At 40.0% G+C, this 27,822-nt stretch overlaps 2 protein-coding genes across 5 annotated transcripts in view; one reads left to right on the forward strand and one right to left on the reverse strand.

Moving 5' to 3' along the window:
- Nucleotides 1-965: 965 nt before the first annotated feature.
- papd4 (poly(A) RNA polymerase D4, non-canonical) lies at nucleotides 966-8,054 on the reverse strand. Of its 2 annotated transcripts, XM_014470594.2 has the most exons (15): nucleotides 7,981-8,054; nucleotides 7,522-7,676; nucleotides 7,022-7,129; nucleotides 6,738-6,960; nucleotides 6,537-6,651; nucleotides 6,366-6,454; nucleotides 6,244-6,301; nucleotides 5,731-5,797; nucleotides 5,568-5,644; nucleotides 5,344-5,472; nucleotides 5,202-5,245; nucleotides 4,933-5,069; nucleotides 3,359-3,450; nucleotides 2,235-2,314; nucleotides 966-2,145 (listed from the first exon to the last, which is right to left on the reverse strand). In XM_014470594.2, exons 2-15 carry the CDS (start codon nucleotides 7,638-7,640, stop codon nucleotides 2,059-2,061), a joined length of 1,425 nt encoding a protein of 474 aa, XP_014326080.1. In that variant the 5' UTR covers nucleotides 7,641-7,676; nucleotides 7,981-8,054; the 3' UTR covers nucleotides 966-2,058. The 2 variants fall into 2 exon arrangements, with proteins under 2 accessions (XP_014326080.1, XP_023199937.1); XM_023344169.1 differs by lacking the exons at nucleotides 966-2,145; nucleotides 2,235-2,314 and having other exon boundaries at nucleotides 3,360-3,450; nucleotides 4,919-5,069.
- A 2,395-nt stretch (nucleotides 8,055-10,449) lies between these two features.
- Nucleotides 10,450-27,822, forward strand: part of LOC102231851 (homer protein homolog 1-like) — a 30,750-nt gene continuing 13,377 nt past the window's right edge. Inside the window, exons 1-4 of one of the 3 annotated variants that reach the window (XM_005803993.2) lie at nucleotides 10,450-11,364; nucleotides 19,330-19,486; nucleotides 21,481-21,612; nucleotides 22,989-23,081. In XM_005803993.2, coding sequence (XP_005804050.1) covers nucleotides 11,360-11,364; nucleotides 19,330-19,486; nucleotides 21,481-21,612; nucleotides 22,989-23,081 — 387 coding nt within the window. In that variant the 5' untranslated portion in view covers nucleotides 10,450-11,359. Of the gene's footprint in view, nucleotides 11,365-19,074; nucleotides 19,487-21,480; nucleotides 21,613-22,988; nucleotides 23,082-27,822 lie in introns of those variants that run through there. The other 2 variants (XM_005803992.2, XM_005803991.2) reach the window with 2 other exon arrangements.

Raw genomic sequence — 27,822 nt, forward strand, 5'->3', positions numbered from 1 at the left:
TCTCAAAAGCAGGCACATGTTTCGTAACATATCTGCCACCTAACATTGCTGGCACTATGCTGGAGTCATAAAATTAGGCTTAATAAGCCGTCAAACCACCATAAGTAGAAACAATCAACTAACTGAGTGAACTAACTCGACAGATGATGACTCATAAGATTACCTTTCCTCAGACACAATGCACCATGCAAAAGTATTCATAACTCTTTAAACTGTTCACCTTTTGTCAAGTTACAGTGACAAACTTTGGTGCATTTTATTGGCGTTTAGACCAGTTGATACGTATAGTATCCAGTTGAGAGTTGCTGGGTTATCAAGAGAGCGTCTACAACTTTTCCAGGATATTACAAAAGAACTTAAAACAATATCTAAAGCACCTCTGGCCTAAATTAAGAGCAGTGTTGATGTGTTCTACAGCCAAATCCAATGGTGATCAAAGAGAACATAAAGGTTCCTCTTACATTTTATTAAAATATTCAGACAAACATGACTGACTTGTAGCAAATGGAATGATGAACTTGGTCCCTTAAAAGAAAAACCTGAAGGAGAAATATGGACATCAGCTTGTGACCATTAGGATATTTACATGTTTGATCGCCTGTCAAGTTCCCCTCTGTGGACAATAAAGGGTATTTATATTCTATTCTATGAGACATTTTGAGAGTTAATACAACTGCTAGATTGGGGAAACTTGTAACCTTAAACAAAATACTCATTTAAAACTATTTTGCGCATCTACTGTTATCTTTGTCAGATATTAAAATGTATTTAAAGATCTAAAATGTGTTGCCAAAAAATAAAAAAATACATTTTCATGACACTTTACCTGTTAAAGGTGGGTCATTATCAAATTATATCTATAAATATCTACATATTGTGTGTTTAGTAGCCTGGTTTTGTTAAGATGTCCCCATGCAGTCTGGAGCAGCAGTTGAGAAGATAATAAAAACACTTTATCTTATCACTGTAATGATATATGTTTATTTTGACTTTATACAGTCATCCCATTTTGTGGAAACCAGACTGAGCAACTTTGCATCATCATCCATGTAGTTGGTGAAATACACAAATGTATCGAATTGTTTTTGGCACTTCTACTAGCATAGCTTTAGTTTATACAAAAAAAATAATACTTATATGTCCTGGGAGATTTTTTTTTTTAAATAAACAATAAAACTCTACAAAGCACAAATGTGCTTTTGCGTTTGATTTCCAGAAAAATGGAAATCAACAGCAAGAACAAAAGCAAACAGCAAAAAATATATATATTCAAATTCTTTAAAATGTAAACTGATGTGTTTGCCCAAATAAAACTAGAAAGTATCTGAGACTCAAACCCTTAACGACAGCTGGAAGAGAAGTCACACATGAGGAGGGACGATCTCAAGAACTGTAAAATCCAGGAGAACAGTTTCAACGATGAGCTCTTTGTGGTCGTTTTAACTCAAACATCACAGAAGAGCTCAGGAGAAAACGCAGGGCATCATTAACTTAATGCAGCAGGAGAGAAAAAAAAAACATGTCAACATGTTTTGAACATAACAACAACATAACAAAAATCAACATTTCTTATAAAAATAGAAAAAAGGCTTCGACATCACTAAGTTATAGAAATCGCCGGCATAATGCAGATTCAAATAATTGTCTTCAGAAGGATGATGTTGAGAACAGCTGCAAAAAGAGGATAAACTCAGGAGAGAAGACAATGTTAAACCTAAATGCTGTCAGTTCCACTAAAGCCCTTACATGAGAGAAAATATCACTTCCCTCCAGGAAAGCAAAAAAGTAGCAGCTGTATATATATATAAAAAAAAAAAAATTATCTTGCTCCGATTCTCCATTTTCAGCCACTGGAGGTGGCCTTCATGTGTTCTGGTTTACCTCCACTCAGTGTTTATTTTCTTTTTGCTATGATAGCAGTAGCATCAGAAATTGCACAAATGTGGCGGCAAAAACATTCAACCGTAAAGAACATTAAGTCCTCCTCTCCTCTGAGTCTGTGCTGCTGAAACTTTCCTCTGTACAACTCCGATGTTTTCCATCGAAAGGCCAGTCAGCTCATCTCGTCGCCAACTCCTCATTGATGATGGCTCTCAACGCCAGGATGGAGACCAGGTCCTTCCTCTCGTTCAGTATCTGGTACGACTGCGTTGGCAGGGAGAGAGAGGAGAGAAGATCAGGAATCTGGTTAAGAACAGAGAACAATTTAAGGAGTCCTGATGAATGTTATCTACCTCAGAAAAGCACTTTTTAATGGTATCAAACTTGGTCTTCTCATGGACGGCTCTGGCAACATTACTCCCCTCGAAAGGCTCTGAAACGGAAAGATTTACTATATATATATAAAAAAACAGATTTCATGGTGATGCTTCATGTCACTTTGTTTATGTTGAGTCAGTTCTGACTGACCTAAATAATTAGATTTTTTAAATTCTATTCATAAATGCATGGTAACTAAAATACACCACAATAAAATGTCATTCTGCAGTTTAATGAACTTTAATTTTAAAAATCTGATAATGTTCAGAGACGCAAGTGTGGTGGGTGCTCCTCCCACCACCACATCGTGTTAGTATTTTTTCTTTATATTATATTACAGTTTACATGTTGATCTTGATTTTCACTATGAATACAGACCGTGAAAGCGGTCTGTATGTAACATGCATAAATGTCAATAAATCTGTCTTTCCTTTATTTTACTATTTATTAAACTAAAGGTTTATTGCAATCAATCATCATCTAAAGGTTCCTTTATTCCAGTCAAACTAATTTCAGGTTTCAGCTAAGGCATAACAAATGTTTTTCCTCCACATAACTTTCTATTAATTTGCTTAGATACTACATTATAAAAGGCCATTTTATGCAATGACATGTTGCGACTCGCTCTTCTTCACAACTTCCTCGTGATTGTTCAGGCCATAATTTAAGATTTCTGTATCCGAAAAGCCTTTATTTGCCCAAATGGTATCCAGTAATTTTCTGAGAAACCAAATGTTGGGTTTTCTTTACCTATAAAGATGAAACCACCAAAGCTAACAGGAGATTCTGTGTAAGATAAATGTGGATAAAACAATAGAATTTTACTTTTTGAAACAAAGTACTGCAATGAAATTTACTTTTTGATGTTATTCTAATTAATTGAAATTTTTAACTTTTAAATAATTAAAACAAACAGAAAATTGACAAAGAACATTTCTGGCGTTCAGTTCTGTCTGGATAACAAGATCTAGAGATTTTTGGATTTGAACTTTAGTTGCATTTTTAGCCTGCAAAGCATGAGAAATAAAATGTCAGATTTGAAATTCATCTTTAGTCGTGAGCCCCGCAGCACGGCTGGCACGGCCATATAAATGTTTACCTTCCACACATATGAATTTGTTTCTCCACTCTTTAGAATTGGTCTTGGGCAAAGTTGTGGCCTGGCGCACAGAGATCACCTGCTTGTCCCAACTGCAACACATCAAATCACAACGCAGCTGCTGTTAGGGCCGATCTGGCAGCATGGCCGCAGTCGTTATCGTTCAGCATCGGTTAGCAGACTACAAGGTCTGCGGATGGTCAAACTCTCCAGGTTCACATGAGCTTCTTCCACTTGCATAAAAATTTAAAAGGTGCCATGCGCTTTACTTCATCTTCTATTTCAGCAGAATGATCTCACACTGAAAAGCTTTGAAAATCCAGCCTTTAGATTGAGTAAATTTGTTCATTAGGAAAAATAATTGCCATTAAGAAAGAAATGTATTTTTTTTTCACAAAATAAATGTTATTGAACCATTTTGTTAAATTTAGCCTAAACGATGAGCTGATCAGAGTTTCTAGGGACTCCATAACTTTATGTGTGAATATGAAAGGACAAAGAGGTCTTTTTCTTTAAACCACGCTTAAAGGTTGGAAGGAAAAGGGAATGTGCCATTCAAGTAAGGAAAATGTGTGTTGACGTCTATAAGTCAGGAAATGGGTATGGAAAATATATACTCAATTAATTTAAAAGCTTAAAATAACCTAAACTGTGACAAACAAGGTCAGGTTAGGACTCAAGTATGTGGAAAAAATGGTTAAAAAAATAAATAAAAATTCCCATTGCCCACTGTTAGAAAAGTGTAGCAAAGAGGCGTGGTTCACATGCCAAACACTTGATTGCAAGCCTGCAAAATTTAACTGGCACTTTAACTTGAACTTTGTGCTTTGGTCAAATGAGAATAAAACTGATCAAAACAAAAGACCAAATCAGCACAGAAGTAGTTCCTTAGATACAAAATGAACATTCTCTAAAGAGAATCCTAGTCCGTAGAGCTCAGACCTAAATCCTGTAGAAAGCTGAGGAAAAGAAAACATAAGAGATGATGCAGGACTGGTTGATCTAGAGAGAATAATGGCAAACGCTAAAGGAAAAGATCAGGTACCATCCTGCTGGTAACAGAGGGTGTGTGAAATACTAACATCAATGCTACTGATGTCAAAAAAAATTTTTTTTTAACACTGGATCTTTACGGAAAGCAATGAATGCTCTCAAATTTAAGGAGGACTTTCTTAAAAGTATGAACTTTTATTCTAAAGTTGCTTTTTTTTGTACATCTTTAAAGGAGGTTTTAGTAAATTATTATATGGCTTGTTCTGATCCTGTACAAATATCAATCAACGTGCGGTCATGCAGCAGGTTTTTAGTTCAACTTTTCAAACCTGGCTTGGCACATTCTGCAAATACACGGATCATGTATGTCATGTTAGTGCTGGATAAGGCCAAAGGTCCCACCTGCTGCTGCCCCTCAGCCAGAAACATAAAACCAGAGAGTTGGAGGATGCAGGAAGGTGAGGACAGACGGAAGAGTCGAGAGGGGAGGAAAAAGTAGGCAGGGAGAGACGAAGAACGAGATGAGGAACGGGAGCGAGAAAATGAGCACGGGTCCATGAGCCTCACTTCAGCTCCGATACCTGAACCGCGTGGCGTAGTATCTGAGGAAGCCCAGCAGCAGCTCGCCCAGAGACAACTGGTTTGTTGAGGTGAAGAGCCGGACGTGTTTGGGTCCGTCTGGAACCTCGTCTATATCCATGAGCAGATCAAAACACTCCTAAAAATCAGGGCGCAGGACAAGAGGGTCACAGTTAAAACCTAGACATAACCCACTGATGTAAATACATTAGTATGACTTAATTTGAGTTTACTAGACGCAAAATCTGATAAAAAGGCAGTTCACACTTACAGGGTGAGTCTTTTGAAAAGATGGGAGGACAGGTTGTTCAAGAGCTGGTAAGAAAACAGGAAGTTGTAGAAGTTAAGACAGGCCTTATGTCTGAACAGACAAAGTAAACGTCGGCTTTTTCTGCATGTGCGGCTTCACTGACTCTGGAGATAGTGAAGCACCATCAACACCAGCGTGTAGCTGCTCAGCGTTCCTTTGCTGGCGTCGTTGATCTGGTGGTGCCCCGCCCACTTCTTCACGACCAGGACCAGGGGCCTAACCCTGATGTCGGCTGCAGGAGTCAACAAAAACACAGTTAGCCAAGAGACTCTTTCCCAGTCACAATGCTGGCTGCAGGTAAAAGGCACTGCTGACCACTTCACCCACCGTAAGCGTAGGTTCTCAGCAGGAATGTGTTTCTGATGCCCACCGTGTTGTTGACATTCAGGTCGAACTCCAGAAAACTAACGTGGGGAGGATTAGGATGGACATAAACTCATTCAGGATCAAACTGTGATACAAACACAAGCAAGTAACTTACGGCTCCTACCTGCTTCTCTCTTTGAACTTGAGGATGGGAACTTTAGCTTTAATCAGCTGAATCCTCGCCAAATATGCTACACGTCAAAACAGAGATTATGAGACTTACAGATGCTGATTTTGTGAGAACCTCAAAGAACTTTAAAGTAGGTAAACAGCTCCTCCTAGTGGTTTAAAGACAAAAATAACATTTAAAATATCTATCAGTTTGAACTGATGAAAGTATTCATCAGTTCAAAGCATCACAGAAGAAGGATAGTGAATATAAAAGTGGAGACATTTCATATTTTATTTGTAAAACATTTTGAATTCCACAGCAGATCCATTCAATACCTTATGGTTAATATCACATAAGGTCTTGAGCATGTAACCTTACAAAATTTGAAAAAGTTCAAGGGGGTGAATATTTTGAAGAATTTTTTCTTCAGGCACTGAAGAAATACAGTAGATAAAGTAAAATTAAAAGATTACAGAAGAAAGACAAGATGGTTTTAGAACAAAATGTAAAATTATATTGCCTTACAGAGTGATCTGAAATCCTTATGCAGTTGACGAAGGACATCCATTGGACGGCAGCGTCTCTGAAGCAGGAAATTATTTGTCATTTGGATCAAAACAAACAACGTAAGGTTGATGCAAACGTACATTTCCCTTAATCACAAGACAGAGGTCGGCATCGCTGCTCCGGCAACCCAGTCCACTCATAGAAGATCCGGTCAGGTACAGCCGTGACTCTGACAAAAACACACTTAATGAAAATTTTTAAAAAAAGACGACGACAAAGTACAAGGACAATTAAATCCATTTGAACCAAACCTGGAAATTGTTTCTGGATGTCTCCTTGTAGCCGAGCTCGACACGCCTCCTTCCTGTCCAGATCCGAAGTTTGCTGCTGGCAGGCCTCAAACAGCTCCACCATCTGACCACTCAGCTGGACGCACAAACACATTCAACACTAACTGAGACTAATCATGTCTTAATGGAAACATCTCCAGACTTTACAAAGATCAGGTCTACCTTGTCCTTGACGAAGACCTGAAGGCTCGTTAGGTTTTGTGGTTCGGAGAGCACCTCTGTGATCGGCGGACTGGAATGGAAGTGTTCAAACCCCACTGGGGCGAACATTGGGGGCTCTCCCACTGCCAGGTTATTATGAGGAATCCATCTTGGAGAGGAGGCCGGCGACGGGTTGAGGCGTTGGCGTTTGACAGCATGGGCATTGTACTCGTTGCGGTGCCTCCTGCAAGAAGCAAAGGTCAGCATGGGCAGAGGTCACTCAGTTCCAAACAAAGGATACTTACTTGCGCCCACGGATTACACCGGCTGGGGGCGGAGGGAAGGCTGCAAAGGTGGGCGGTGAAGGCTGCCACGCATAAGGAGGCAACCGCTCTATGTTGAGAAAATTAAAGCTGGAAAAAAGAGAATGGATAAATTATTATTCAGAGCATAAAATATCAAACAAGTAACCATTTTTTTTTCAACTGTATATGTGAGGGATTAGTGAAAGTGTCACTTTTTTTGTCTTGTTGGTTGTTTTTGGCTCTCTGGTGCAAAACAAGACAAACACACAGACAGTGAGTCACATCCGCATATGGATGCGTGTGCTAGAAAAGACCCCTGTTTGAAGATTGTGCGCAAATGATGGGCAAACCCAAATATGGGAAGCTATCTGTTTGCCATCTGTAACCTATAGAGAAACACAGGGACTGAAGGAAATGGGAGCTTGGTTGGATAACTTGGACAACATTGGAAAAACAATTGTACTGTGAACCTGTTCAGCGTTTTCCTACGTTGGGCTCACCTGTTAGCAGCTTCAGGTTGGTAGTGTTGGTAGTCAGAATACCAGGGGGCTCGTGGCAGAGGATACGGCGTATTATCCGTGGCTCCCCGCCGCGCAAAAATCTTGTTGCGGTGAAACATGCCGACGAACTCCACCAAGCTCTAACATCAACTTTGCTGAAGTTTTAGAGATTAAAAAAAAAAAAGAAATACATCCAACGGAATCAACTGAGGCTGAGGAAAAGCCCGAACATGTCTAACTATAGCAAACTCACAGAAAGCAGGACGATATGATACCTAGGAAACCGAAACTCGCCGTGCCTGTTTATGAAGCTAACTGGCTAATGTTAACCATCATTTAGCAAAAAAAAAAAAAAAACAAACTTAATGAGATTTAGGCGAGGAGTGCATCAAAGCTAACCTGTCACTAAATGTTTAAAATCATTTTGTTTTCCACATTCATACTTCCTGTAACACTCACCGAAATTCCAGATCACATGTAAACAGACCTAAGTATCCCAGCTGAAGAACTTCCGCGTTCATCTCATGACGTAACTGAAATGGATTTAAAGGAGACGTGTGTTTATTTTTTATTAAAAAAATGTATTTGAAAACTAAACTGAAAGAGGTAAACAGGGATTGAGATTAGAGATGCAGCTCCAATAAAATCCGCTCAAGAGCCAGAAATATTCTTCTAATCAGATCATGAGGCATCAGCCATTGACCAGCTATGTTTCTTAATTGGTCTGTTTTTATTTATTTTAACTTCTGCTTCTATAAATAGGTGGCTAGCTTAATATTTTATTCTTTTCTTTTTATGTTATTTTTTTATTTATTCATTTTTTGCAATGACTTGAGAATCACTGATATTTTTAATAACTGTACAATATTATGTATTATTATTACCAGTAAATTTGGTCTTGATGTAATTTAAACAAATTTTTTAACAATATTTCTGTTCTATTAAAATGTTTTAGAGAATATAATACATGGTAAATGCAATAAATATTTTTTAAAGAAATAAACAAAAAGGCGTGGAGTTGGACAAATTCAATTTAAAGCAGCACCAAAATATGGAAATCTTTTATTTTCCTTATGGCAGACATTTAACAAACATGGAGTGATTATTATGTGCCTGGTTTGCCTCAGAGCTCCAGGAAATTATTTTATATGAAAAAAGTTTTGATTTTATTGCAGACATCAAGTGGAATTTCCTTATTAATATCCAGCCAACATTTACTCATAGGACCAAGAAAGGCTGAAACATTAGAAACAAAAAGTACATAAGTACTACATAATCTGTACTCTGATTGGTTATTGTTGTTGACCCTTTCCAAGTTGGGACAGAAAGTTAGTGGAAATGGTCAAATTAACCTGCAGCCTGTGTGCTCCAGTTTACTGCCGCTAATATGCCTAAGCAGAATCCTTTTTACACACGTCCTTAGAGGACTATCTATACACACCCTTTGACATACTGCTTGCAGTGCTAGAGAGGTATTCTGAAAATATACAAATCAGTTTGATTTGCATGTGGGCCGTAAATCAGATAAGTTCAGTAAAATCACCATGGCTGCTATCAGCTTATCTCTCCTCCATTGCAATGAACAGAACATCCAGTTTTAAATCTCCTCCCTCCCACACTTCAGAAAGTTCTTCCACTGAAAAGCTCATCGCATGTCACGGACATGACTAATAATTGTTTTTCTTTACCAGCTCAATAAATAGGAGTTTTATATAGACCACAGAAAGTACATTCAATTTCTAAAATTATGTGTTAAACCACGAGATTATTGGTGACCCAAAAGAAAAAGGATGTTTTATGTTTGATCATTTAACAGATAAATTAGGCATTGCAATGGTATAAAGGTACATGTTTTGCTTTGCTTTTTGTCTTTTTTTATAATGACGGGATTGCTTCAGTCAGTCACAAACTGTATCTGAAAGTAAATATTAATAAATATTGATTTGCAACTAACCTGGCTACTTCTTCCTGAGTCTGTTCAGTATGTGCAGAGGAAGTGTCCTGAGTTTTACAAACAAACAAAGAAATGCTTTTAGCTGGTTTAAAACCCATAAAGACTGGCATCAGTTGGTGAGATCTGAAGGATAAAGTACCATTTGTGTTTACATTTCCCCACTATTATTACTATTTAACAAAAATAACAAAATTTATATTTACTTACTGAAAAATTTAGCTCAAAATGTGACAAACAGCATTACGCTCATCACAATAAGAGAAAGCGATTTCTTTTAGGAAATTGCAGGAAACAGTGCTTTTGTTCAATGATAGAGTAAAAGTTTAAAAAGTTAAAAAAATGCATCTTTAAAAATGTAAAACTATTGTAAAATAACATGTATATTATTGCAATACAATTTTGTTACCTCAATCTTTGTTCTAATGCCAAAAAGTTTGTTGTTTCTGTTTTATTTTGAGCTGTTATTTGAAATCAAACACAATGATTTAAAATCTCTTCAAATAGTTTTGAGTTTTATTATAAAATGTCATTTCACAACACATCATCTCAAGGCACTTTGCAAAATAAAAAAAAATATATAGTAATTTCAATCCAATCATGCACACACTCCAATGGGTCCTGGTTGTCAGACAATGCAGTAAACTTTAGTTAAATATTGAAACTGGTCCTAAAAGTTTTCCACATCAGCCCACCATGAACCAGCTTTAGGTATTGCGTCCGGTGGCTTAAGTGGGAGTCAGTCCCAGGATTTAATTCCACTTGGGGCCCACGGTAGGGTTGATCATCTCTCTGCGCTGGAAAATAAAAATGAGCAAAACACAAGCCTGGAGTGATCTTACTCTTTCAGACCACAACTGCTGCCTTCTGGGTCGTGTTGTTCAGTATTTTCATTCTCTCTGACAGCCCCAGTGAGCCCAGTGAGCCCATTTCACCTCGACAAACTTATTTTAAACAACAAAAAGCATCGAATGGCATCAGTCCCTTGAGCACGGAGAAACGTCACTGCGGAGGACGGTGTGGTGACGTCGACAGTGGGAGGGAAGCGGATGCATCACCCAAATGTGGGGCTTTTTTTTTTTGGGAGGAGGGTGCGGGGTGCAATTAGGGCTCTGTGGATTGTTGGGCTTGGATCAATAACACACTGCAGGAGAATTTAACACAGGCTTCTGTGGGACTTTTCACTCGCGTTCCAGTGGAAGGTGGGGAAAGCACGAACTGATGTTGCAGAAACACAGGAGGCAACTTTAAAAGGAAACGCTAATATCGCGTGCGTGAGGTAGCTGCGGCGTGGACGCGCAGGAGTGGGGGTGTAGCCTGCGAGCCTGTGGTAATAGGCTGCGAGGGAGAGAGAGGGAGTGGGAGTGGGGGCAGACGTGGACAGTGATGCTGCGCGCTGTCTTCTTGCTAAATGAGGATTGTCTTTTCCCAGTTTGAGCAGCAGCAGGGCTTCTCCACCTTTCCAGCGAGGATCTATAATTTACACAGCAACAGCGGGGCGTCCGTGGGATCTTCTCCATCATCATCATCATCAGCAGCAGCAGCAGCATCTGCGCTGGATCCAGCCCCGCGCTGCCGCTTGTTCTGCTGCTGCTCCATCGCCAGGCGACCAGAGGAGGAGAACATCTGACCAAGCGGGCCATGTGCACCACGACATGTATGCGTGAATTCATGCGGTGACACAAGAAGGGAGGAATGGAGCAGCTGTCAACGCATTCCTGTAGACGCACCGACGGTGATTCGTTGCAGACTGTCGTGTAGAGAGAGAGAGAGAGTGGAGGGGAAAAAAAAAACCTTCATACGCAGCAGCCCATCCAGCACATTCGCTTTTTATTCCAGCGAGAAGCGATCAGTGGTCAGGTGTCGCCTTTCATTTCAGCCACAACAATGGGGTAAGTGTGGATAATATACAACCTTATACAAGCTGCGTTCATTTACCTGCTTTTTAAAAAATTATTATTATTTATTTTTAGTACATGTTCAGCTTTTGGCATGGATACCTCTAAAGGCATAAATGGACCGGACCTTTGTGTGCTTCAAAATGTAATTTTAACATTTCCTAGACAGCTTTGGGTGGATGTATTTTTGATATGGAAGTCAACAGTGTGGCATCGCTCTCAGGCCTCTGATGTGCTACTAAAAACTCTAAATTAAAGTGGAAAAGGAGACAAAATACATGATAATTCTGTAAAATACAAAATGAATATATAAATGAAGTTCAGTGTTGGGGCAGCAGTTCACCATCAAACTTTTATGATTACTTGGCTGACTCTGGACCAGTGCTTATAGCTGGAGATCCTCATAAAAATGAAGCACAGTTTATTCTTTCTTATAACTCTGTAGAAATAATTTCTGGTGTTTCTTCCCCTCACTAATCCATGGTGACAGGCATACAAAAACAACAAAAAATAATAAAGATAAAAAAAAATGGGGGAAAAAAATCCGCTAAAAGATTTTATAAAATACTATTAAAACAAAAATTGACTGAAAATAAGCAAATTTTTTGCATTTTTGTAGATTAGGGTCAGTGACATCACCGGAAGTGACGCAGCATTTCTGCTATGAAGGGTTAATGAAAGGAATCTCCCCAAAGCATTTTGTTCTGATCACAACTTGGTTCAAAATGATCCCTGAAGATCTTTGATAATATGATCTGGCTCTTCTGGTTTGGCCTTGTCCTCCTCTCAAACTGTTTCACTGTTGGAAGATGTTCTCAGATCTGAGTTAAACGTTTTTCTGCAGCCAAAAAGGACACAACAAGTAAACATCTTTGAAAGAGGAAGCTGATTAGATACAAGTTGATGTTCTCAAAAGGATTCTGATGTGTTGCCTTATGTGATGTCATCCCAGTCACGTGACTTCGATGACATATCTGAGAGGGTCAATTTTACCTTGATTAACTATCAGTGTACAGCATAATAGAAAAAGAAGCAAAAAACATAACCATGACATGTTGCCCGGTGGGTGACAAACTGTATCTAAAGCAGGTTTGATTGATCTTTGAAAAAGCTCCAGCTAGCAGCTTTAATTCTACATATCTGCTTGGAAACTGGAATGATGCACAATTATTTCTACACTATTATGTAACCGAGTGCACGTCTACGTACCGGCATCCTTGCTCTGTTATATTCTTTCTCAGAGATGGTTCAGATACGAGCTGTACATCCTGTTCCTTATTCTGCTCGTCTGTGTGGAGAAGAGCCTAATGTCAGCAGCAGAGGAATGTCAGCTGAAGCTCCTGAGCTGCACTCTGCGCTGACAGAAAGCCGCTTTCCGTCTCTATGGCAGCACAAGCGGCCGCTGCACCCCTACCCCTCCACCTCCCCCAGCCGCAGGCACCCATAAGTGAATCAGCCGTGAGCCTCACACACAGGGAGTGCAGCGAGGGCTGCTCATTTGCATGTCCCCCTAACCCAGCGGTCCGTTTCCTCCACTCAGCCTGCCGTTCATTAACAGCTGTCTCTTGCTCTTCATTGTGATTAATTACACAGCAGGAGGTTAATAATAATGTGGCACGGCCACAGAGCGATTTCTAGATGCCAGCCAAAACTCCTGCATTAACTATTTACAATACACTGGAGAGCCAACCCCCCCCCCCCCTCCCCCCCACCTAACCCCCGGTCGCCCACGCTGTCCTCCTACGGTGTGGGCAGTGCATCGTTCAGCCATGTCCCACTCAGCTCCAGCTCTCCACTGGGCCCTGCCATGCTGGTGACTAACTTGCTGTTACGCAACAGACTCAATGACTCAATTGATCCACAGTGGAATTTATTGTTAAGTGCGATCCAAAGCCCTGCACTGCTGCCAGCTTGTGTGTTTTAGTCCTACAGTAACTTGCAAAAGCATTCAACTTTTCCATATTTGACTGCAAACGTCAAATTTCCTGTCACATAAAGCAGAATACATCGAAGGGTGAGTTTTCTAGCATCAGAAAATATGAAAAAGTTGGGTTGAAAAACTTCAGCAAAGCACTGCATATATGCAGAGGAGCAGATTAGATTAACACACATAGCTGCGGCTCAGTTCCCTGGCTGCCTGACTGGTAATAATGGCAGATAGAGTCATATTTCACTTCCAGACCCGTGGCTCAATACGAAGCCTGATGGAGCTCTGATAATGGCAGAGAGGAAAACTGCGGTGCAGGACATGCGGAGGTGATCCCTATCAACACTTCTGTTTGCAAATGCAATCAGATCACAAAACGGTAATCCGGCCATTCCCTGCCGGTGGAGCAGCAGAAAGCATCTCTTTAATAACCTCAGTGCACCTTGAATAAGAACTACTTTATCAAAACTTTGGAAGTACGTGGTTACAAGGGCAGCTTCTAGTGGTGAGGGAAGGAAAAAAGGGAAAGTGGAAAGTGAGAGTTAAGTAAATGTTTCACGTTTAAATGTGTTGGAAAAGAGGGCCAGCTGCATGATAAAAGAGGACACACTGAGGGAGAAATAAATCACAGCATTCTGAGGTACAACAGGAGCCATGTGTGTGCAATCTGTTTGGCTTCATGCTGTGAGTCACATCTGTGCATCAAACCCCTGATGCACAATAGGTACCACAGGCAGCACCTGTTGTCATCTCTAGAGCTTCACGTGTGTGCGTTTGCAACAGTGGGTGTTTTTTGTGGGGGCGTGTGTGTGTGTGTGTGTGTGGGTGTGTGTGTGCGTGGGTGTGCGTGTGTGTGTGTGTGTGTGTGTAATTGAAGCATTAGCAATCTGGTTTCAAACCGTGAAGTTCGCTCAGATCTTTTATCCACATGTTTGCGTCTCTTCATGAAAAAGTCCATTCAAAGGATGAAAATTTAAGCGTGCATCTCATTGTGACTGGTAGATTACGCGTCAGGCTGGACCTGTCCTTGCATAAATCATTTAAATGTAAAGTAAAGCTGTAAGACGAGGATCCAACTCATCAGGGGATTTTAAGACTAAATATCTGTAGCAAATGTAAAAGAGGGAAAGCTAAGGCCAGGTACGTCACCTCTTTTCATTTTTGCCGTATTACATCTGCTCATCACTGTAATGGCAGAAATAACAGTGCACTTTCTGACATCACAAGAAAAAATAACTCTCACTTTTCACACTTTCAGGTTATTGAATTTGAATTTAAAAGGAAACTTTCCACAAAAGACATTTCTGAAAATAAAAGGCAGAACAAAACAAACAATTTTGTTTCTCTAAATATTTACAGTGGATACATGGACATGGCTACTTTTAAATATATATATTTTCTCATTTCTATTCACACCAGATTTCAGTGGATCTGTGCACACTCAATTTCAAGAACCCTAAAGTTTAGATCTCAGGTCGAGTCCTTATCAAGTTCTTAAATTTATTTAAGTCTAATCTCATGGGGGAGAAAAAAAAACACACAAACTCTACCAATTGATATTTTATCAAACAAATATGAATCCAAATATGAAAACTTTGTGGAAAAACTCAGTAAACAACATTAAAAACAGCTGAGACACATACAAGATATGTAAAACCCTGGAATTTTTGTGGGATGTATTTTTTAGCCATTACTGTTTGCATGCAGGCTTCAAACCAGAAAATAACTGCTCTTTTTGTAGATTTGGTTACTTGGTTCCTGATTTCCTGGGTTTGAACAGAAATAGTTTGCAGCTGGATGGTCGATCATAGTAAAATAATGTATCAGTTCACAGTAGAAACTAGATGCCAAGCAATGCGCTAAATAACTATTCTGTTGTCTGCTCACGTGGCATGATAAGCAATAATTTTATGCCTAAAAAAAAATCACATCCACCAGCAAGAGGTCTGATTTGATCAGGGGTCAAAACATTACAGCGTATTTCAGAAGAGTTAATTCATTCCACACAGAGATCAGAACCCCAGTCAGTGTAAATAGGGCCTGATGGCAAAAACCATCTGAAAATAATACAATGAAATTAAATATGTGACATTCCAGCATCTTCGTGGTTAAATATGCTCGTAATTCATCTAAATCCTTCATTTCCTAAAATAAATAAATAAATAAATAAACAAATAAACATTTGGCAATGTTTCTGGTATAAAACAGCAGAACAAATCAGAGACCAGTAGTAATTATTGAATAAAATTGGTTTGATGATTAAATTTAATTTGCTTTTGCAACTGTTTACGTAACAAAAACGATGTGTTTTCTTTTAACTACAGCCCATGACAAAACCAACTACGCAGTGAAGAACTACCAACATTATCAACACATGCTGATGTGAGCAGGTTGTTTTGTGTGTTTACACAGCCATCTGCTAATTATTATCACTATCATCATTTCACAGAAACACACCTAAGAGTCGTTTAGGTGGGCTCTTCCGTAACAGAAGTGAAAGGATCTTTAGGATAAATTGATCTTTTATTACAGCAATATAGCATCACAACTTTTAGAAATAAAAAAAACAAAAAAACAATCTTCGATATATATGTTTATGTCTAGAAACTTTTAATAAGTATATAATTTCCAAGAGAGCATCGCGAAGTTATGGATTACTTTTAAAGAAAATGACACACCTATCCCCTCCTGTATTTACAAACTAAATCGCTAAAAACAAGCTGACAGTGGGACAGAAAACCCTGGAAACGGATAAAAGAATCTGGTATCCTCACAGCGAGGAGATCAGGGAGGAAAAGAAAACCCGACTAACTCTGAATGTGAGAACGTCCTGCTGAAGACGGGTTGATTTTATGGCTTCTTACATCTCTCCGAGAGAGGAGCCAATCATTATGGACAACACTGTACATAACTCCCAATAACCTTCTTAAAACTCTCACTTTGCATTTCCTCAAAGTTCCCCATAATTTCTTTCACCACACAGAGTTGCAGTTTAAAGCTTCCCACCGCCTTCATCCTCTTCTTCTCCCAGGAGATGGGAGGATTCTTCATCACTCCAGCTTCTTCTCTTACATTCATCACCTCCTCCACATTTCCCTCATTTCACTCTCTCTTTCTCTCTCTCTTCTTTTCTCACATCGTCCATCTTTCCTTCCTTTATCGCCCCCCCGGCCTCCACTCTCAGCTGCCCTTGTGTTGTGTGTTGCACTCACCAAACACCTCTCCTCCTCCTTTTCCTCTCGTTTTTCTCCCTCACTCACTCTTTCTTTCAGTCTGTTAAAGGAGAAAGGTGACCAGGCACTTTCTCTCCTGTCACGCGTTGATGAGCTTAAACTTTTTTTTTCTTTTTTTTTTAATAGAGCTCGGAAAAGACAGGAAGCGAGCGCCACGCTATACTAGGCCCTCGGCATCCTCGATTTGATGGCAGGCATGTTTTATCAGACACTTTCTGAGGAAATGAAAGAAAGCAGCGCTATTCAGTCCTTCATTTGTTTCCCTCTCTTTTCAAAGTTGTGTTGTGGGAGTAATTATTGCTTCTTTGACAGCTGGTGGGTGGCGATTTGAAACAAAACTGCTTGGCACAGGCCTGAACACGCAGAACAACACTGCTGCGGTCGGTACGATCACAAGAACTGCAAAAAAGAAAAAAGAAAAAAAAAGTAAAAGAAAATAAATTGCCTCGGCTCCGTCAAAATTATGCAATCAAATGGGAAAAAAAGAGGAGGAAGAAGGAAAAATACTGGCAGTTGTCAAGCGGCTACAGCAGGGATCATACGAACAGGCCGTGCTTTAGCGTGATGTGTGATGGAGGGACAGAGAGAGAGCTGAAATGACTCACAGTACTGCCACTTACACTGCTGTTGATGATTATGATAATTCGTGCGCAGCACTCCACAAGCAGCTTTGTGGAGCGGCATTAATCATCCCAGATTCACTCTCTGACTCGCTATGCTCTTCCCTTCCCAATCATCTTCTTTGTCTCCCTGTCCAACACACCTCTCGGTTTCCCTGTCTTCTCTGTCCCCTCGTCTCTTTCTTTCTTTCTTTCTTGGCTAATCACACACAGGAAGGGCGCTGCCGTTGAATTTTAATATTCATCTATACGGCCAGCCTTTGATGCCCCCCCCCTCCATCCCCATTCACCCCCACAGTGCAGTGTAAGCACTTCTCTATCTCGTGTTCTGCCAGCGCTGCCAGCCCAGAATATCTCCCTCAGCACCCTGCGCTCCGAGTGTGTGTAGCGACTGTAGATATATGCCCAAGGAAGCCCCAACAATGCAGCAATGCAGGAAGAGCAAAGTGAGCAGATTGATGAAAGCAAGGTCAGGAGATAACTCGTCCTATTAGAGCGCAGCAACAGCCAGACAGAGGTCAGGCAGGAATTAATGCACCTAAACTATAAACAACGAGTTTGTTTAAACACACACACATACACGCACGTACACACACGCACACACACACACACACACACACACGCACACACACACACACCAAGGCAGATCTCAAACTCTCGTGCAGTGATGTCATTGCTAAAGCAAAATTTTCTACATATTTTATTGTAATTTCAGGTGACAGATCAACATAAAGAAGTGCATATATGTGAAACTGATGAAAAATGATTTATGCTTTTCAAAATCTTAAAAGTGCGGCATGCATTTACATTCAACTTCCCTTTGTATACCCACTTTTTAATATTTCAGGACACACTCATTCGGGTGTCTCTGCCAGCTATACACACATGTTTATTGTAATTTGTGAAATGCACAGACTTTATTGAGCGTGTTGGTGAACATAAATGTTGAAGTTCTCCCTGGATTCTCAGATGGATTAAGATTTGCAGTGATCGAGCAAAACCACAGGTCCTTAAGACAGCGTCCTGCAGCTTCATGATGCGTCGCAGCTCCAACACACCTGAATCAAACAACCAGATCATCAGTTCTGTAGACCTTGACTGGATGCTGAGTGGGAATTTAGCACTTTCTTTATCACAGTGTGTTGAACCCAGAATAAAACTCTTTAATGCGAGCTGCCATTTGACACCCTTGATTTAAAGCTTTCCATTGTAGCCCTGGCTGGATGTTCAAGGTTGATGTCCTACTGGATGTTGTCTCAAATTTTCTGCAGCTTCCTGCTTTGGATTGTCCACCCAGGGTGGCAAACAGGCCAGGGCCGCCTCTGATCCTCATGATACTGTTTGTTCACTTATATTCTCTAAAAAAAAAGCCTGAAGTCTTCACAGAACATCTGGATTTACATTGGGAATAGATAACAGGCATGGGAACTCTTTATCCATTTGGTGACCTCTGAGTTAGGGGTGAGCATTTATCATATTATTTATCATTTATTATGATAAATAATTTAATCCCCAAATCTATCCATATTGTCGAAATTGCTATTTTCTTCACTGTTTGATCAATGAGTATCAATAAACATGAATAAATTTGAAGACATGATTAAATGCGGCCACTGTGTGCAGTTCAGTGACACTATTCACGCTTCTGCCACCTAAAACCCTAATCAATTACATTTGCATTTATAAACCATGGAAAAGTTGTTGCTGTTTATGCATGATGTGTATGAGTTCCTGTGGAAACTGCAGCTCTGTGGGGTGTGTCTACTGTAGTTAACATTGGCCTACTGTCTATATTTAGCTTGACACCCTCCGAGTTCCCCCGTGTGACCCTCACTTAGAGTTGCAGGCATTCCCATATCTGAGCACAGAGACAGTGCTGCCTGAAACAGAGAAACGCGGACAGACGGGGCGGGGGGTTCTGCTGCATTCACAGTGCTGGTTCTTTTTCAGCCAGAAGTACGAGAATAAGTGTGTGAAAAGTGAATCTAGTTTAAGTTAGGACCCAAACAATGAGAGCAGGGACCGCTGTCTGAGGTGTAACCATGGAGGACGGCGAGCTGGTGATCAGGCTCCCTGGGCGATCCGACTCCCCACTGGGCAGCAGGGGTTCTGGTGGTGTAGGCGAGACCCTGGTGCTGAGGCACAAAGAGGTTCACCACTTCTTCTTTGTCCCCTTCAGGGAGCAGCCCATCTACAGCACGAGGGCCCACGTCTTCCAGATCGACCCCAACACCAAGAAGAACTGGCTCCCCGCAAGCAAGCACGCCGTCACTGTGTCCTACTTCTACGACAGCACGCGCAACGTCTACCGGATCATCAGCCTGGACGGAACCAAGGTGGGCCGACGCCTCACATCATCACTGGATACTGTTAGTGTGTCTTGGTTGATGTCCAGTGTAAATAACTCTGTTAATAATCACTGCAATAAACTGTAACGCAGAGACGCTTCATAAAAGAGCTCAGGTTTGCAGGACGTTCCGGGGCCAGTGGGCTCATTATTCATTTTGTCTGTTTCTTTGTCTGAACTTGAAAGTCTTGAGTAGATCACGATTAGAGGATCTGAGAGCTAGAAACTCAGTCCTGTTGGGTTTTATTTAGGTAGCAGGGTTTACTAGAAGCAGACAAGGCAGAGAGTGAAGAAACTGGCAGGTAGCCAGGTGGACAACATGATCCAAAAATGTGAATGTGGTGATCAGAAAGGGCCCAAATACAACGTTTCAGAAAGCATGAAAACTTTTTATAAAAAGACAACACATTTTTGTTTTTATTTTTGTGGGTTAACTGTTAACCCACAAAAATAAACCGTTAACACAAACAAATTTTTATCGTTTCGGTTGACACTTTCATTTTTTCTGACATTTTCTAAAGTGCTTCTTTTGTTTGTTTGCTTTTTAAAATGCTGCATTGAATTATTTTGTGTTTCTTCCTCTATTTCTGCTTCTTTTATTTTATAAATGAAAAAAACATTATTTCAGTGGCAATCAATTATTGCCACTGATTTTTGTAGATATGTTTTGAGACTCAAGCTTAACTATCATCTCATATTGGTGAGAAAATATTGGACCTCTAAGTTGTGTGAAAAACACCTTGGCTTGCTGCTATCCGTTTCAAATTTATTTCTCGACGCCAACAGGAACGCCATCCATTACATAATCCTGCCGATAAGGCAGCCAATTCTTGTCTTTATTAGTAATGTTCTGTAAAGGTGGCATAATTACCCAGGAATTAGAAGTAAACCCCATTTCTGAGTAAAGCTGCATTACATTTCTGTTTTTGGTTGAACTAAAACTGGCTTCAGTTTAATGCGTTTTGCTTCTCCTGAAGAAGGACATCGTTGCACATCAGTCTGGATTTTCTGTTTCAGTTTTTACAATTGAAACGATTAAATCTGTTTTATTCTCCACAAGAATTTGCTCGCTCAATGCATAAATAAAGGGTTATGAAGAAGTGGCTGACAGAGATCGTTGTCACTTTTATCATTATCACAATAGTGTCACAAAATACTTTAAATCCATATTGCCCATAACAGAAAGTAACACTGTAAATGCAAATAATCAGCTTGTAAAATGACAGAAAACTCTTTAATGTTGCTATTAAAATCTGGTATGTTGGAAAAAAAAAATTGGTTACAAATTTTAATCTGAAACCGCTGACTGGTTTTATTTCCTAAAATTACAACGTTCTGAACAACCCACTGGATGACCGATAATCTTCCAACAAGAACATCTGTGATCTTTACAACCTGATTGAAGAGGTAGTTGTCAGGGGGGAAAAAATCTAATTGACCTGTTTATTGTAAAAGTAGACTATTTAACATCAATTTAACAGAAATAAGAAATTGAACAGCAATGGGAAAAAAAATTTGATTCCTTAATTATTTGATGCTTTTTCACAAGAGGTCATTTTTTAATTTAATTGTCTTAAAAAAATTGATTTTTGGTCAGTTTATTAAATGTTTATTTAATATTTCAGGTTATTTTTTGGGACCTATTTCTTTACCTATTGTAACATAAAAAATCATTCCCTGCTTTCTTAGTTATCTCTTGTGTCATATTGGATACATTAGGCTTTCTCTGTCATGCATATTCCATAATCAATAAGATAGAGTTTTTTTCCATATATTCAGCATTTTTATAAAGAATGCAAAAAAAAAACGTTTTAGCAACATAATTTCTATGTACACCAGGTTTTAGAAGACAGAACTACCTTGGCAAAGAACTAGATGTCTGATGAATACTTGTATCATAAACTATATACTTTTGGTGCCATAGGGTGTATCGCAATATATTCTGCTCATTAAATTGTATGGGATTTTTTTTCTTCTTTGCAGGCAATAATCAACAGCACCATCAGTCCGAACATGACGTTCACAAAGACGTCACAGAAGTTTGGTCAGTGGGCGGACAGTCGAGCGAACACTGTCTACGGACTGGGTTTCTCCACCGAGCATCATCTGTCAAAGGTACCGCTGCTAAAACAAACACTTCCACAAACATGACAAGCCATGTGTAATTTATTGCTTCCAAGCCTTGTTGCTGGATGGTTTGATTATCTTTGCTGCCTGAGAGATTGTTTTGTATCAATACAGTCCTTCAGTTCCTTCAGTTTGACTGAGTGGGACGTTAATTAGTGGAAAAAAGTGATAAAATCTCATCTTTATCTACAAACAGTGAGAGGAAACAAATCTGGGGAGAGCAGAAAGGTTTTCCACAATTTTCGGTAAAATTAGAGGAGACTCTGTAAAAGTTATTAGGCCGTAACGAGTTTTTGTGTCTGTATTTAATATAAATCCAGATTTATTGCACCTGGAGGCTGAAATAGCTAATCCGAGGTGGGCCAATGTCAAAGTGGACTCTCACTTTAGTTATTTTATTTTAAAATTGTAGATTTCCACCTAGTTTCATCCTCACAGACCAACTAATCTGGATTTATATAGGAGTAATCTATAAAGATATGTTTTTGGATGTTGTTAAATGATGAAATATCATTTTTATCCTCTGGCTGTAGCTCTTGTTAGAAAAAAATCCAGTTAAAGTTCTATTATAAGCTCTCTTTAACACATCAAAGAAGAATAGACAAAGAAAAATAATTTTTAAAAAGATATGACCTTGGCCAGACTCTGACAAAAGTGGAGTGTTGGGAGTGAAAAACAGTTACCAGGAATTGGTCAGTAGACAGTCTGGACGCCAATTAGAAAGCATTTCCTCTGAATCAAAATTTTAGGAAGAAACTTTCGTTCTCAGGTGTCTGTTGTGAGAACGACTCTGAAGCACTTAAACTGAGAACCACTGCATTTAGATCACTGGAGCACAACTCTTATGTTACAGCAAAGTGAAATGATATCAGGTTAGTTTTTGTAACTGGACTAATGGCCGACACAGGACCGGCTGGAGAGGAGTCTTGAATTTCCTCCTCAGCACTCAGCTTGCTACTGTATTTACACTAAATTACTCAGCGGTAGCCGTGTGAGTGATGAACCTCACCCTTATGGTAAACCAGGGACGTGTCTGTGAAACATGGTGTTAATATTTGCTTAAAGTACCTCAGCTGAGGTTGCCTTTCCACTTTGGATCAACTGGACATGACAGGACGAAAAATAACCAGAGATCGACATTATTCAACTTGTTTCAGGAAATGTCGCTGAAGGCAGGGTTGCAGGAGCAATGGCTGGTTGTGGGTATTGGTCCAGCTCTGATTGTTACTGGAAGCAGCTTTTCCATATCCTTCAAATGTGCCCTATTGGATGCTGACCTCTTCTCTTATGAAGGACTGTGCTGAGCAGATTAAACCACAGTGTAGGATTTAGAGCCAATATTGATGGCTGTCTTTCTTGTCCAGTTTGCAGAGAAGTTTGCAGAGTACAAAGAAGCAGCGCGGCTTGCCAAGGAGAAGAGCCAGGAGAAGATGGAGATGGCCACGTCTCCCTCTCAAGTAAGTTCAGCGCACTCTGTTCTACACAATCACTCCAATCTGAAGGGTTAAACAAGTAAGGACAATAAAATTCATTGTGCCTAGTATTGGTAAGAGAAGTGTTCAGATTCGTCATTTATATGAAAATAATGATGTTACTGCAAAAGCAAAAAATGTTTCCCACAGCTTGTATGTGTAGTTTTGCTTCACGGTATTGAAGTGGTAAAAATGGATGGAAAGAAATGCAAGAAAATTGAGTCTGGAAATTATGAATATTTGAAATCTAAACATTGTAGATTTCAGTAGTAACCTATAGGAACACTATAGGAACTGTGTAGCAGTTAACTGGTTCAGTTTCACCATTATGACCATTATATTATTTTATTTTGCCTCTCTCTCTCTCTCTCTATATATATATATATATATATAAAAAAAAATTCCCTTCTCACCCACCGCGGGTGGTTCTTATCCTCTGAGCTCGGGTCCTCTACCAGAGGCCTGGGAGCTTGAGGGTTCTGCGCAGTATCTAGGCTGTGCCAAGGACTGCACATTTCTGCACTGAGATGTCTGATGTTGTTCCTGGGATCTGTTGTAGCCATTGGTCCAGTTTGGGGGTGACTGCCCCGAGGGCCCCGATGACCACAGGCACCACTGTGGTCTTCACCTTCCAGGCCCTCTCCAGTTCCTCCCTGAGGCCCTGGTATTTCTCTAGTTTCTCGTGCTCCTTTTTCCTGATGTTGCAGTCGCTTGGTATTGCTACATCTATCACAACGGCTTTCCTCTGTTGTTTATCCACTACGACAATGTCTGGTTGGTTCGCCATTACCATTTTGTCTGTCTGGATCTGGAAGTCCCACAGGATCTTAGCTCTGGCGTTCTCCGCCACCTTTGGGGGTGTTTCCCACTTTGATCCCGGGGTTTCCAGTCCATATTCTGCACAGATGTTTCTGTACACTATGCCTGCAACTTGGTTATGTCGTTCCATGTACGCTTTCCCTGCCAGTATCTTGCACCCTGCTGTTATGTGCTGGACTGTCTCAGGGGCCTCCTTGCACAACCTACACCTTGGGTCTTGTCTGGTGTGGTATATCTGGGCCTCTATTGCTCTGGTGTTTAGGGCCTGTTCCTGGGCGGCCAGGATGAGGGCCTCTGTGCTGTCCTTGAGTCCAGCTTTTTCCAGCCATTGGTAGGATTTACTGATATCAGCCACTTGGGTTATTTGCTGGTGGTACATCCCATGTAGGGGCTTGTCCTGCCATGATGGTATCTATATATATATATATATATATATATATATGTTTATATATATATATATATATATATATATATATATATATATATATATATATATATATATATATATATATATATATATATATATGTATATACAAATAAAACATTTTATTTGCATGGCAGCCATATTGGATACTTACTGAGCTCAGAGCAGCTCAGCAACCTCCGACATTTCAGTTCAGAATGTAATCCTATTCACATTTACAATTGGAAACTTGAAAATCTAGTTTCCATGTACAAAATTAACTCCCAGTAGTACTTGTAGTGATAGATGCAACACTGGGTTCAATTTGTTTCTGAAGTTGGAGCTTAGAACTGGAAATGACTTTACAGTCGAGTAGAGCTTCTTAGATTTGTTAATAAAAAAATGGGGGCCAGGGGGTTGGTAACTGTTGTGTCTTGTTACCATGGTAGTAGTTTAATAAGATGACTTATTTCTCACCACATTCATTAAAAAAACCCAAAAAACATTTTTTCCATTTTGAATTTGTTGAAGTTGTACATTGTTGTGTCTGCCAGACAATTAGACCAGAGCAGGGGTGGGCACTCCTGGTCCTCGAGGGCCGGTGTCCTGCAACTCTTAGATGTCTCCCTGGTCCAACACACCTGAATCCAACAGCTGAATCACCTCCTAAGTGCAGTCAAGTTCTCCAGAGTCCTGTTAACGACCTCATTATTTGACTCAGGTGTGTTGAAGTAGAGATGCATCTAAAAGTTGCAGGACACCGGCCCTCGAGGACCAGGAGTGCCCACCCCTGGACCAGAGGATACTTATACTTATCTACCAACCCTGAATAGGAGTATCTAGTTTATATACTTTTGATCAACATTTGATCAAGTACTCATTTATTAGAGTACTTTTTAGACTCCTGTTCTTCCAACCCAGAAATGGAGTTAGACCAGAGGATACTTAGCAACTCTGAACAGGAGCACCTAGTTTACATACTTTTGATCAACATTAGATAATTTTTCTTCTTTTGCTCTTTCCTTAGGTTTGTTATTTTGTTTGTATTTCCTTGTAATTCGCATAAAGCATTTTGTATTGCCTTGTTGCTGAAAATGTGCAATATAATTAAAATTACCTTTACCTTACAAGTAATGATTTAATAAAACACAAACAGCAACCAGTGCACAAAATGCGCAGAGTCTGAATTGGATGCTGAACTTGGGGCTGTGATGTCACCTCGATGTTTTCTTGTAGGAAACCCAACTTGTGTTTCTTCTGACTAGAAACTCAGAAAATCACTGACATTTATCAACTTTTTGGTCTTTATGGTAGCCTGACGGTTTCATGCCCAGACTTCTCACTTGGAAAGCAAAATAACATTTTGATGAAAAGATGACATTTCCCAATGTCAACTTGTAATTTCAAAAGAATTAATGAGGAAGTAGTAGTAAATAATGAACTGTATTATACTTAATCCATCTACTTAATTCATCATTTAGGTACTTATCAGTCTTAAATACTCTAATTTTACAAACATGACGCATCATCTCTCTGCATGACCAACCTAAAGCTTAAAATGCAGAGCTGGGGATTGACTCTACATCAGAGAATACAGTTTGCTTTAGATAAGGCATTAGTGTGCACACAAAGTGTGGCAACAACACATTTCAAGGGACGTTCAGTCGTGTCTGTGAGAGAAAATTAACTTGTTTCAGGAGGAGGGAATCCCTGGAGACATCTGGGTTTTAATCCAAAGACCATTACCCGGCTTCACATCCGCATCTTTTCAATATGGAGGCAAGGTGGAAAGCCCCGCGCTGTGCTGCAGCCTTTGCTTCTCGCATGTCTCTTAATGAGACAGCTTCGCGCTCGCCGGGAGCTGAGGGCTGCATGTGCCACACGACAGAGCAGCGCTGCAAGTCAGAGACAGGCCGTAACTGTGAAGGCTGCAGCCTGGCTGATAGGAGCCTGCAGAGGTCTGCTTAAGCTTCTCCATTGCTGAGAGTCAGAGCTTCACCCACGGGCCAGCTGGCACTCAGATCCTTCTCTTTTCTCCACTCCAAATCGACTTAAAGCTGGAGGAGAAACTTTTTTGCTAAAAAAGACAAGGAAGAGAAGACACGGACCCAAAGCCGTCGCGCTGGTCCCAACAGGCCAAGCTCCAGTGGAAATACATCACAAACAAATACTTTATAAAGCGCTAATGAACTTGGAGCGCAGAATGTAAAACCAGCCATAATCGTCCTCTTATCTCTCTCCGCCTTCTTGGCCGTCAGAGGCGTGCGTTTCTGTGTCGTTGTGCTGCTGTATTGAGCTCCAGCCCAGAGTCCTAACAGCTTTGTTTTATGTGAGTGCAGCAACTAAATGATTTGTCTCTCGTTTAATTCTGTTCTTGTATGGGATATAAAGATAAGAATTAATCTGTACTTCTATAATTTCCCTGCGCTAAAACAAGCCAGTTTAATCGCCTGTGGGAATGTGGAATTGTTCACTAAGATGGACTAAATTTGTTGCGCCACAATTTCTACGAGCTTAGAGGACCTTCAGCTCCCTGACCATCACACAGCTCTGCCTTTCTACATCTTTGTCTGCAGGTTAATTTGCTGTTTCCAGTTCAGAATAAGACAAAAAGGGTTTTTTAAAGATACAAGTGAAGTGAGATGCAGTTTATTTTGTCAGTAAGATTGAAACGTTTCAATTTCGGATTAATACCTACAGTATTGACAGGTTTAATCATCCATGTTTTTTCCAAAAGTGTTTTGATTGAATTGCATACAAATTCAGTTAATATATATAAAAAAACAGAATTAGAGCACAAGGTTGGATTTATTGTAGATTTATACACACAGACTCAAATATATTTCAGTTTGGTAAAATGTAAACTGTGTTTTGATCGATGTTAGAGCACCTGTGTTTGATTCTGGTTTTTAATTTGAGAGGAAGTTGAAAATTTTCCTTCCTCAGTATTTTACTGAATTTTTTGCTGCTAAACAGAGCCCATATCATGATGCTGCCACCACTTGTTTTGGCAGGTGGTACAGGGTTATCTGGTCTAAAACTCCTCCAAAGACGTTTTGCCAATGTGGCCAAGTATTTCAACTTTTGCATCATCTGACCATAACAGAGTGTTTTTGGGGGGGCGTTGTAGAAAGCATTTGTGCTGCTGTCCATGTGGGCATAGAAGGACTCGGCTTTGGAGCTGATGCTTCTTTTTTGGTCAGCAGCTTTTCAGTTTACAGTGATGTCCAGCTGACTTTCCTGTGGATGCTCACACTGCTGTTCTTGAAGCTCTTAGTGTGTGATAGCTTTGAGCTTTGCAAGTTCATTAGTTGTTCTTATTCTAGCCTAGGACAGTTTGTGCCAGGTGGCTGAGAAATAGGCAATTATGCAAAAAAACAACAACAAAGAAACATCTAATACTAGTTTAGGATTGGATACAGGAGCCAAACATCAGGCTGTTGGACTGGTGTGACCTCAATCCTGTTAAAAATGTTTGAACATGTGAAAAGGTTTATTCTGTGC

Source organism: Xiphophorus maculatus, chromosome 12, assembly GCF_002775205.1.
Source record: "Xiphophorus maculatus strain JP 163 A chromosome 12, X_maculatus-5.0-male, whole genome shotgun sequence".
NCBI lineage: Eukaryota > Metazoa > Chordata > Actinopteri > Cyprinodontiformes > Poeciliidae > Xiphophorus > Xiphophorus maculatus.